This window comes from Lygodium microphyllum, chromosome 22 (assembly GCF_053477565.2).
Source record: "Lygodium microphyllum isolate KBCC chromosome 22, Lygodium_microphyllum_v1.1.10, whole genome shotgun sequence".
In the NCBI taxonomy this organism is placed as follows: domain Eukaryota; kingdom Viridiplantae; phylum Streptophyta; class Polypodiopsida; order Schizaeales; family Lygodiaceae; genus Lygodium; species Lygodium microphyllum.
This window is the reverse complement of record NC_141156.1, coordinates 80,159,291-80,171,724: the sequence shown is the minus strand read 5'-3', so window position 1 is coordinate 80,171,724 and position 12,434 is coordinate 80,159,291. Positions and strand designations below refer to the sequence as shown.

The 12,434-nt window shown below is 38.1% G+C and overlaps 1 protein-coding gene across 1 annotated transcript in view; it reads left to right on the top strand.

The window, feature by feature from the left end:
• The first annotated feature begins 9,651 nt into the window (after positions 1 to 9,651).
• The window catches only part of TCP-1 (T-complex protein 1 alpha subunit), a 61,030-nt gene continuing 58,247 nt past the window's right edge, over positions 9,652 to 12,434 (top strand). Inside the window, exons 1-2 of the mRNA XM_087663156.1 lie at positions 9,652 to 9,920; positions 10,022 to 10,086. Of these exons, the coding sequence (XP_087519282.1) occupies positions 9,854 to 9,920; positions 10,022 to 10,086 (132 nt within the window). The 5' untranslated portion in view covers positions 9,652 to 9,853. The remainder of the gene's footprint in view (positions 9,921 to 10,021; positions 10,087 to 12,434) is intronic.

Below are 12,434 nucleotides of genomic sequence, written 5' to 3'. Positions count from 1 at the left end.
CAAGAGTGGAAGATAATCAGTTTCTACCACTACGGAAGCACCTATAAAGAATTCACGATCACACTTTAATGCTGTTACAACTCCCCACAATTCCCTTTTTACTTGTGCATACCTTCTTTGATGTTCATTGAGAACTTTTGCTCAAAAACGAATTGCATGCATGTTACCTTCAAGATCCTCTTAGCCAATAACCCATCATATCCCAATGGGACTTGTATCCACAGTAAGGATGATGGGTTGGCCATTTGAATAATCAGCCCTTTTGAGAGTGGGGGCTGAAATTAACAGCTTCTTTAATTTACGTATAGTGAGAGTATGCTCATTACCCTAAGAGAATCTTTGGCAGTTTCTTAATAATTGATAAAGATTTTCGGCTACATGAGCAAAATGTGATATCCATATGAGATAGAATACACATGCGCCAAGAAATCTTCTTACTTCTGAAGCATTTGTGCATTTTTCTTGCATTCTGCTGATGGCATCTATCTTGATTAGCGAAGGTTTGCGTCCATAGGGGCCACATACATGACCGACCACTAGAACTTCTTCTACTCCAGAAATCGACTTAGCTCCAGAAAGGGTAAGATGTACCTCTTTTAGCCTTGTCAAAATCCTATCACAATCATGAATATGGTTAATTACAAATGTCCTGCAACCATCTTCATCAAGCTCCTCATTCTTTTCATTGACTTCACATCCCTTGATAGGTACATCGTCAAGAAGTGGAAGAGTAAGTTGTGGAATAAAGTCCCTTAAGACTTTGTCCATGGCATTCATCATATGGGCTATAGAGTTTATAGGGGCCACATACATGACCGACCACTAGGACTTCTTCTACTCCAAAAATCAACTTAGCTCCAGAAAGGGTAAGATGTACCTCTTTTAGCCTTGTTAAAATCCTATCACAATCATGAATATGGTTAACTACAAATGTCCTGCAACCATCTTCGTCAAGCTCCTCATTCTTTTCATTGACTTCACATCCCTTGATAGGTACATCATCAAGAAATGGAAGAGTAAGTTGTGGAATAAAGTCCCTTAAGACTTTGTCCATGGCATTCATCATATGGGCTATAGAGTTTGTTGCACCTTGTGGTAGAGTGCACATGCGGACCAATCCAAGAGGTATCTTCATTGTGGTAATGTCTTGGCTTTGTAATGAAAGCTCAAATTGGTCATATCCTGAATATAGGTCGCCTATAGAATAATTTGCTCTACCTACAAAAGCTTCAGAAAACTCATCAACAATTGGACCCGAACCAACATTTTAGATTGTGACATGATTGACAGGCTGTAGATCTTGAATAAATCGTAAAGATCCATTTTTCTTAGGCACAACAAACCATCGGTTTGAGTAAGGTGCTGAAGAAGGTTCCAAAATCTTCATTCTGGTCTTTTCATTTAGAAGTTCCAATTATTTGGGCAAATGCGCCCTTGGAACAGGAATAGGTTTGAGGTTCCAAGGTACATGTGGAATTGTAAAAATGACCATAAGAGCCACAATATTTGGATCCACATAGCCCATTTCACTTGGCTGAAATGCAAAATCTTTTCCATGTTTCATTAGCATTTGCATAAAAGAGTGTTTTTCAACCGGAGAAAGAAAAGAATTTTCACCTATTTTGAGCTCTTTTAAACTTTCAGATGTGAACTTGTGACCAATGTTGGAAGGATCACGAAGACTTGGTTGATTTGCTACCCTATCAGCCAACCCTTCACTTTCAGGAGGCAGTGGGATTGCCACAAGCTTGACTTTCTTATCCACCGTCTTGTATTTTGTCTCCACTTGTGCTTCAACCTTGTTGAGTAAACCAATATCTTCCTGCTGAACAAATTCTTGAATTGTTTGATAAAAATCCAATGTACGTACTTCTATGGATTGATTTTCATCCTAATTTTCTGTATGAGCAACTACATATATTTCAGCCAATGTGTCAGTAGTAATCAATCAAAAAAAAAAGCCTGAAATATATTCATTTTCAGCCATCATGTGATAAGTTTTTAACTCCCTTTTTACATGACATAAGTATTTTCTTTCAGATTTAGTCATGGCTGGAAGAGACTTATAACAACCCGTACTATTGGCTGTACATAATATGTATTTGATAGAGACATAGTTTTTGTACCATAAGGAGGTTCAATCTTTTTACATAACACACTACCATAGCCTCCTTTTATAGTATTGCAACCCGAAAACCCTTGAATTCTCAGGCATTAGGAGGCACAGGATAATCACGCAATCGATCTTTATTTCGATGATTGTTTAACACACACAGTAAGAAATCGGACAGCTCATTCATTATCCTTACTTCAGATTCGAGCATAGGAAGAACCATCGTCAAGAGCTTTTGTTTCCAAGCGGGCTTCAGAAATGTAAGGTTGCCCAAGAATGATAGGGTAACTACAAGAGTCTTGAACAAAAAAGTGAAAATTGTCTTTTATTTCTCTAATAGTTACCTGCACATTAGGACATGCAGCATATAACTCTCCAAAAGAGTTGTTTGCAGCTCTCATTCGCCATCCTGGATCAACATCTATGGGCCATTCGCCACTTTCATAGAGACTCCTTGCCATGGCCTTTATCTCCAAGCCATGGTCTAAGAGTGCAATACATGGTGTTTATTTTTCTCCAATTTTGTCGACTGTCTCTGTTGTTGGTCTTGCCCAATGCGTACAGGAGTAGTGATTGCTTGGAATGAACTAAGCCTCTTCCTCCTCATGCATGTGCTATAGATGGCTTTCTTTTTTAGAGGTGGGCTGCCCAATTGGTTTGGACTAGCTAACCATTACATTTTCAGCTTTCACTTATTTAATTTTTGCATTCATGCTTTCTTTATCTTTAGCTTCAATTGTTTAATTGCTTTAAGGCAAATTCCTTGTGAAGTCAACTTCTCTTCATCCTGCACAAAAACTCGAAGAACTTGCAAAAAAGCATTCACTGTTTCTTCAACTTCATCACTAACATATTGTCTTTTCCTTTTGATTACATTAATAATTACATCATGAAATTCACGTTTTGCAATTCAAAGAATTTCATCTAAGGTGAATTCAATTTTACTTTCTAGAATTCGTTTTTCTAGGACTCGTTTGGGATCAGTTGTTGCAGATTCTATGTCAGACTGCAATTTGTAGCCTGGCTGCTTGCCTTTCCTCTTTCCTTTAGTCTTCTTTATTTGTGGCCCATCTTCCATCTCTTGACCTGGGGTTATATTTTCAGCAAGCTTTGGTTGTTCAGGCGTTCTTCTAGTTACCCATTTTGGAGGGCCAAAAGAGGAAGGCCCTGGTTCATCTTCTCTTTTCTTCAATTAAGACTTCTTTATGATTGACGTCAGCCAAATGTGCAAAGGCAGAAAAAGAATCTACCGATTCTTTCCAACCAGTTATTCCTCGAATGCACTGACTGGCATTAGCCAAATCTTCTTTGACTGCTTTACCACGTTCCATTTGATTTAGTGCATGCATCCATACTTTATATTGCACATTAGCTTTACATGCTTTCAAACTTGATTTAGTTGGCTCAATTTGCAACCCATAGGTAGTTGCATCAATTGCTGCATAGGCATTCATTACAACTAAATCTTCTAATCTTTTCTTCATTCCATATTGCCAAAATTTGGCTCCAATGGAAGATCAGTGTAAGCAACATGAATTTTTCCGTCTTTCCAAAAGACGAGCTTCTGTGCTTCAGTCTCACAGAAGGCATAACACTCCCTCTTGTCATGTTGTTGGCTATCGCACCAAATATAGCACCTCTTAAAGCCTTCTCTCATGGGTCTTTGAGTTGATGATCGTTCTCGTCTTCAACTTTGACATCCAGCTTCTCCACCTTGGAACTAATTTCTGTAAGATTCAGATGAAGGTCACTCATGATTTTAATGAGTTCATCCATTACATCATTTTTAGAAGGAATAGAAGAAGAACGAGTTGGTTGATTAGTCCAAGAAATAGGGGATTTTGAAGGTGGAACAAACTCCATCAATGGAGTTGTTGAAGTTGAAGTAGAGCCCACTCTCTTCGAGCAATCATGTTAATTGCATCAGTAACATCTGCCCATGCAGTCTTGACTCCTGATTCGAAGATAGTATCTTCTAGCCGATCAACAAGCTTTTCTTGCAGAATGGGATATGCAACCTTAAGGAATAATTCAATCTTCTGACCTCCCATACTTTGTTGGTCTTCAGCATCAAGTTGTCCAAATTTACTTTTAAACTCATGGTATAGAATTGTTGTAGCTAAATATTTGTTGGGTTTCTTAACCCATTCAGTGAAACTTTTCTTCATCATAAGGCCTGAGTCTTCTAAGAAGAATTCTTCGTGTAGGGCTTTTTTGAATGTAGCCCAATCCGCATCTTGTTGAAAAAGACCATGGATTCTCTCTTGAAGACCATGCTTGGCTAGTCTGGCAAAATAGCGACTCCATGCATGTTGTGGTACACCAATGAATAACATTTTTTCAACATACAAGCGAATAAAAACACGGAGACATTTTGACCATTAAATTGTTTTAATTCATGCCCAACTTTCTAGGGCCTTGATAGTTGTAGAATCAATCTTCTCTTCGTCTTGCCTTTGTTGTTGTTGTTGCTAAGTCTGTTGCAGTATGCACACCAATTGTTGTAGAGTATCTCTTGAAGAATCCCCCATCTTGGAGTTCTCTTACACTAACCTTCATGTCGGGTTCACTAATGTCGCAGCGTGTAGGGTTGAAGGTCACCTTAGGGGTTTGGCAAGAGAAGAATGTATGGGGTTTCAAGAGCTTAAACTCTAGAGATGGTAGAGATAAGAGAAGGGTTGAAGGTTTCAAGCCAAGTTCTTGAAGATAAGAGACAACAGAGTGAATGTAGATTTAGGGAGAGGAGTAGACGGAAGAGAAGGCGTTCGAAGAGATTGAAGATGTAGAAGAATACTTCCAAAAAGAATTAGAAAAGATAGAAGAATACTAACAGAGATGAAGCCTGTCAGTTTCTTTTAGCATTATGAGAAAATATAACTCTAATAGACAAAAATGTGTACAAAATAATACCTACCTCTATGTTGCTCAGATCGCCAATCTGATGTCTCCATTAGCTTCAAAAGGGGGGTTAAATACCAGGACACCTAGCCAAATTTCAGCTAGATCACTCCTTCTTTATCTCCCACTTCGGAGTGCTATTCACTGCCTAAAAACAGCGCATCACGCAATTTCATCAATCTCTCTTTTTACATAAAATCCTCTCAAATTGGCTGAAAGCTATATGCTTTCTTTTACATGTCATCCTAATCTAGAAGTTGTCTATAGTTTTATGGTTTTTTTCAAGAGATAATATATAGAAGATCAAAAATTGACTAAAAACTTGTCCAAAAAAATCTAATATTTTGAACCATGGACATTAACACTAATGCCTAAAGTGGCATTGGCTCTCTAAATCTAAAAGGAAGCAACACTCTAGATTTTTTTATATGGTGTACGAGTAGTGGTAAGACAGCGTTGCCCATTAAAAGTGCGAAATTTAAAATTTATTTTACTTATCTTGGACTCTTTCTTAAGAGCCTATGCATCGAGTGTCACACTAATAGTATGCCAAATGACATCTTTAGGTTGTGCTTCGTCTTGCTCAATAGCGGATTGTTGAAGTGCAGCCAATTGTGCTTGCAAGATTTGGCGTTCCCTTCACTCTTCTTGAAGCTGCATCATGATTAGGTTCAATTTTTGTTCCATAGTCGGCTCTGGCAAATCGCCTTCGCCCAATAAAATCATCCATGTTATAATCCGACGTCCTACAAAAATCTCAAACAACCTCACACACTCAAAATCTTGTTAGAAGGATGAGCATAGCTCAAATTTGAGTTTACAAGGCTTGCTTTTTATGCCTTTAAAAAAAAAAGGAAGAAGTAGTGTATGAGTAGGCACTTCAAAATTTCGTAAGTGGCTTGCGTTATGCTATAGTCACGAATTTTCTTTTGAGATCCTGACAATTGGGACGGCCTTGTTCAAGCACAAACATGATCTTCTTAGGCCTGTGCATGTGACAATGCTCTTGTTGGATCTGGTTCAGCAACACTACGAGTATGAACAAAATTTGAAGAAGATTCAAAACCAATTCGGTGTAAAAGATAATGTGGACAGCCACTTGAGGAAGTAGATTTGTGACTTGGATGATTAAGCCTTATTGGATAGCTTAATTGACTTAAGCTTTAAAGCTTAAGTAATCGTTTTTGATCCGCTTGTTGTTAGAGTATGTCGCCATTGACGTCGTCGTTGAAAACACACTCCCGCCCACGAATCGTAGATTTTGAGAAGCTTGTGTCTCTTTTAAGCTTCTCAAGCTTATATAAAACTCAAACTTTATAAACGCTTTTCTGCTTCTCTCTGTAAACTCACACTTTGTGTGGGAGTATGTTCGCCGGTCATTCGCCTCCTACGCGTGGTTCTTCGTTGATCAGAGGGTACAACAGGGGGTTCTTCACCGCTAGGAATACGCCTGTGTTGTCGATTCGTCGTGAGACAACCTATAGAGCCCGTTTGTTCCAAGAGCTTTGTCTTCACACAAGATGGCAAGTGATTGGAAGCTATTGATCTCAGCTCAGCTCTAATACCATTGGTGCGCAGATTGGATAATGGACGTGCACGTAGTGAATGCTGGAAGGTCCCCAAGAACAAAGAACTCTACAAATCTTTATAATTTTAAGTAAAAAGCAAAAGGAAATTTGCACTACATGAAAACAAATTGGGTACAATCTCCCCCCATGCCTTACCTGAGCCGCTTCATAAGGCATATATTTATAGATTCATTTATCTTCAAGCTCAAAAATAGCTCACTTTACAAATAGCATGCTTTTGCTTCTGCGTTTGCGTTTGCCCAAATATAAAGTAAGGCGTTTGGGGGTCCAAAAGTCGAGACGTGCCCCAGTATAAATATCAAGTAATGAAATATTTAACAAAGCACCTATGCAGATACAAGATAATAAATGTTTTGTCAAGTGCTTTAATAAATAAGCCCCTTTAAATAAATATTGATGCCACACCTTTAGTGATAAGGCATACACCATTAAAATAGTAATTCTTCTAAGCATTTGGATTCATGCCATCGCTTGGTGCTACCCAATGCCACTGCTACCTGCTCTACACATCAACTGAAGCATTTACAATTGTTAAAAATAAAACCCAACAAAAGTGAATACTTAGCAGTTTTCAGCTACAAAATAATTAAATAGGTTGGAACTCTGTCCTTACCTTAATTTAATTTGAGTGCACACTCTAAACTCATAAACATCCATTAACTTAATATGTATTTTACGAAATCGTCCGCTATCGAATCACCCACGTGCACATTAAATTAATATGACACTCGAAAAGGATAGGCATCCCCATCAGCTTCTTGCACAAGGAATTCACCTTGTGTATGAGCCCCGAGCAAGTAAGTAGTTTTACGGAATCCATCGAAAAACCTCACGGAATCCACCGTGAAATATATCTCCTAGCATCAAAAAGGCAAAAAGAGAGTGGAGCAATCATTACCTCAAAGCACTGAGGTCATCAAAGAGACCAAAAATGGTGACAAAATTGTATTCATCTTAGAGCAAGAGTGTACCTTTACCTTGTGACCTACACTTTACAATGTGCAAAAGTACATTTGAAAAATCCATCTATCCTTTGGTGCATCATTGGGGCCCATTTCAACTTAGACATTGCCTTCCTAAGCTTGCAAAACCTCATTTTCTTGATCGAGTACCTTAAACCATGGTGGCTAGGTGACATAGATCCCTAGCACCAAATCTTAGATTGAGCAAAAATTAAAAAAATGCTAGAAAGAAGAGGGGCACAAAAGCTCTAAAGCTTGAGATTGGACCCTCTACTAGCAAGCCACAACACTTCTATGATATCTAAATCTCTTTTTGATTCTCAGCTTAAACATGGTATATTAGGGGTGAAAAGAATATTGAAACCCTGGAGAATAGAGAAAACAAGTAACATCATTAAGGGGTCAAGGGATATCCAAACCTTAAATAAGAGAAAATATTTATAATGAGATTAAGGATTAGGTTGATTGAGCTCATGAGTGACTACAAACATGAATATCAAAGTGCCTTAAGGGAACATCGATATTCATAGCTTGATAGAATATATGTTTCTTGGAGCTAGTAGCAACAGATTATATTGTCTCTTCCACACCATGATTTTTCCCTCTACCTGCACATGCATTAAAGCTACATAATTACAATCCTTTATTCACAAAAAACCTACCTTGGGCATCATCAATTTGTACATAGTAGGCTATACCAAGTCCTCCTCCTTTTGTGACTCATGGGTCCTTCTACACAAATGTATAGGCATGTCATTTATGGGGATAATTGATGGATTTGCAGGGTGAGTTGGTAAAGCTAAGGCTTCACATATTCCTAGGATTTACAATCCTTGAGTTCGTTACATATTAGTGGGGTCGTTATGCTTGTAGCTTGTATGAATGCTTTTTCTTGAGCTCGAAAACTCTAACCACCATTAACTTTCTCAAGTTTTATTGATTTGATCATGGGTGCATACACACTTGGACTATATGACTTGAATTCCATGTAACTCTTTTTCTTGAGCTTGGCAACTCTAACCACCATTAACATTCTCAAGTTTTTATTGATTTGATCATGGGGGGTACACATCTTCAACTCCATGCACTCTAAGGGATTTTGTCATGCTTCTTCTTTTGCCATTTGGTTGGGATGAACTTCAAAGGTACATGCAAAAGTGAGTTGGGGTGAATTGTATGTGGAGCTAGACCCAAGTTTCACGCATGTAATAGTTTATTGTCCTCCTTAGTTCTCCACCATGCAAACTATTGTCAAGCTACATAGATAGTGCGAGATCTCAATAATATAGTTGCAACAATGTTATTTATTATCGTTGCATCATAAATTGTTAATGTGCTAGTTTGTCTCTCAAGGCTATGAACAAACTCTGGCAAGATCAAACTTCGAGAGTGTAATTTGCATGAACCTATCTCAAGCTAGACTTAGAGCTTGTTTATAACTATTCATGGCTTCATACAATGCTTTGAAACGTTTAAAAAATGAATTTTCTAGAAATCACTATATTAATCTTTTGATTTTTGTGATCATAGAAATGTTTGTGCTTTTTTGGAAACTGGCATATATTTTTGGATGGCAACAAGTAATGCTCAATGATATGGACCCAAAAAGTTATCCAATCATGCAAACATCACAAATATAATATTGAAATCTTGAAAGCTTACCCATTTTGCAAACTTCTAAATGCAAAATGAAATCTAGTTTGCTTTCTTAATAATGAATCACCTTCTTAGATTTATATGCAATGATAAAGCTTGTTTGCAAATATCATGAGGTTGGAATGAGAGGTCCTACAAGCTAGCATCTTAAACTCAAAAGAGCAATGGAATGTAGCAGTGCATGATATTAAGAACACCAAATCCTAGGTGTGAATAAACAAAACACCTAAGTTTTAGCTAACAAACAAACTAGTTTACAATCATGGAGAACACACTTGGAAACAAAGCAAGTGTAGTGCCATAACCAAAATTTAATTAGGGAATAATGGTTGCTAGTTTGAAGCATGTCTTATGGTGTCCTAGGAACTGTAAGTAGCTCTAGAGTGTTCAGCTTCATGAGGGTATTTATGTGAACAAGCTCCAGCTGGGGAGAGAGAGAGAGAGAGAGAGAGAGAAGCTTCAAAAGGGTATTTATGTGAACAAGCTCTAGCTTGGAGGGGGAGAGAGAGAGAGAAGCTTCTGGTTTGGCGCCCTAGCTCAAGGCCGTGGTTTTTTTTCAAAGATCTTGCCCTCGCCATTTCTTTCTCCCTCGCGTTGTCGAGCAAAGAGAGCTCCTTGTCAGCTTTGAGTTCACCATGGCCGTGCAAGCTCTCGACATCCGAGGGGAGCGACAGACAGGGCAGGATGTGCGCACTCAAAATGGTAAATTTTTTCTCTTTTCGCTGCTCGTTTTCATTTCCCGGTCGGATCGATCGACCATGTGTGGCAGATGCAGTAAATGTCGTTGCTCGGGATGTTTGCAGTTATGGCTTGCCAGGCCCTCTCCAACATTGTCAAGACATCTCTCGGTCCCGTGGGCCTAGACAAGGTACTTCCGATCGATACTTACGTATACGTAATCTGGATCATGTTTGTTTGCGAGCTACAAGCGAAGAATAAACAAAGAAGTATGCAATTCTCAATAGGAGAACAGAAGATGAATCACCTTGAGACCTGGTAGTTTCCCCTAAAAGGCTATGGTATTGTTTAGCTGTATTCAATAGTACTTGTCTCAACGTTTCAGCTGTAGCTGTAAATGGCATAGGCTGTTTACAAGAAAAGGAGTAGCAAACCATAAAGGCTTATTAAATGCAGCAAAATGGACAAATGAAAGTTAGCTTAGTTTGGAAATAGGTGAAACCAACAAGCAGGATGTGGATGAAGATCTCTGATAAAACAAATGGACAGGCTGCCCATACATACACCTTGTTCATAACAAAGAGGATGCTGATGAAAATATTTCATGATAGACACGGATAGACTTGCCACTGTAGCAACAATTAGAAACAAGTTATGTGGCAGAAGGGTGGAGTGATGGAAGTGAGTGAATCTGCTGTAAAAGACTGTACAACAGAAGAAAGAAGAGAGAGACTGCTTAGGAAAAATAAACATGGCAAAGGAACTCAAGGGAAGAATGCTCAGGAAATACAATACGAAAACATGACAAGAGACAGTCTTATACAACAGTGAGTTGTTGGCTGTGGGCATCGGCTCATTCTCTCCAGGATATCCTGCAAGCATGGTGAATGCAGAAATGATGGGAGGGAGCAGTCAGCCTATAAATAGGCTGTCTAACAGGAAAGGTCAGCCAGCAATAAAGGCCCCAAATAAGTCAGGTTGGCCAGTAAAAATGCTGGTTGGCCATTGGTACCTGAAATATATGGAATTAAACAATAAAAAATGAGCAGCCCACTGAATGCTTAGACTCACTCATGACCTGACTAATTTGCTAACATTATGCTACAAGTCCGGGTTCACATGATGCGACCAAAACTTCAAAAGTTGTATTCTTTGAGATGAACTATCCAATGGTAAAGTGTTCATCCAATAACATGAAGTTAGTCAGAAGACTATACCTTGTAATCAAATGGAGTCTTTGAACAATTAGGAGCGTGTCTCTTTAGCAATCCTCCATCATAACCCTAATTAGGAAGCGTGAAAAACAAGGCAATTGGAGGTAGAAGAGGAAAATACATTGGTGCTGAACACATAGGAGGAAGTGCTAAACATGCTTCAACTAGCTTAGGCCACTAAAGACCTCAAGATTCAAGTTGTTGGGGCAATTCAATGGTATTGTGTGCAAAAAAAACCAAAAGGTTCTATCTTGCAAGATAAGGTAGGGCTTGCTCTTGAGTCCAAAATGTAGCATCCATGTAAGTGTACTGTTTGTAAAAAATGTGAAACCTAATGACTAGCTACCACCAAACAATAAGTAATTGCAAATATGGACTAGGTACATGAGAAGTTTGGAAGTTGTGAAAGTTGAAACTTGACTTGCAAACTAGGCACAATGGCAATCAATATGAGCATTGGAGAGCCTCAAAACAATGTCAATCCTAGTACAACATAGAAATAGGTTGAGAATAGGTTTGTTCTTGGCTCGAATTATTGTGTATAGCTAGCATAGTAGCTTGAAGTTACAAAAATGGCAAGGTAAGAAACAAGTTCCAAACAAGTTTCCTACCATAGTTTTTTCCTACGAAACATCTAAAAACATTTCTTACACATGTAACAACAATTATGGGCCATAGAAACAATACACATGAAATACCAAAGCATTAACCCTATCTATCCATTACCTATATGACCAATTATCAAAATGCACAATGTAAGCCTCTAAACAATATCACATCTTCATATTTGCCATTTCTAAATCTTATGTGTTCAAGAATCTTTAAGAATATAGGTGACACAAAGCACTTATTGCAATTTAATGCATCATGTAGAACTCAATAGATTGTGAACAATCATGGTTTTAATTTATTTATTTAGAGAGAGAGAGAGAGAGAGAGAGAGAGAGAGAGAGAGAGAGAGAGAGAGAGAGAGAGAGAGAGAGAGAGAGAGAGAGAGAGAGAGAGAGAGAGAGAGAGAGATTTTGATTGTTGTATATTGAATATAATAGTAGAGATATGAAAGTTTGGGATATGATAGCTTAAACAATGAATTAATGTGGTAAAACTATGTTCTTATGTTTTTTGGAATCCACAAATTTTTTGGATGATAAAAAATGTATTTAATTTGTAAGGATTGTTTCTTAAAAGTCTTGTATGTTTTGTATTTTAGAAACAAGTTTTCATGCAACTATGGTAGTCAGACTACGAGGATGCCGCTTATGGTGACAAGTTAGATGAGATGCAATAGTGGAAGTTTCAAGCCCAACATGAAGTAACTTTGTAT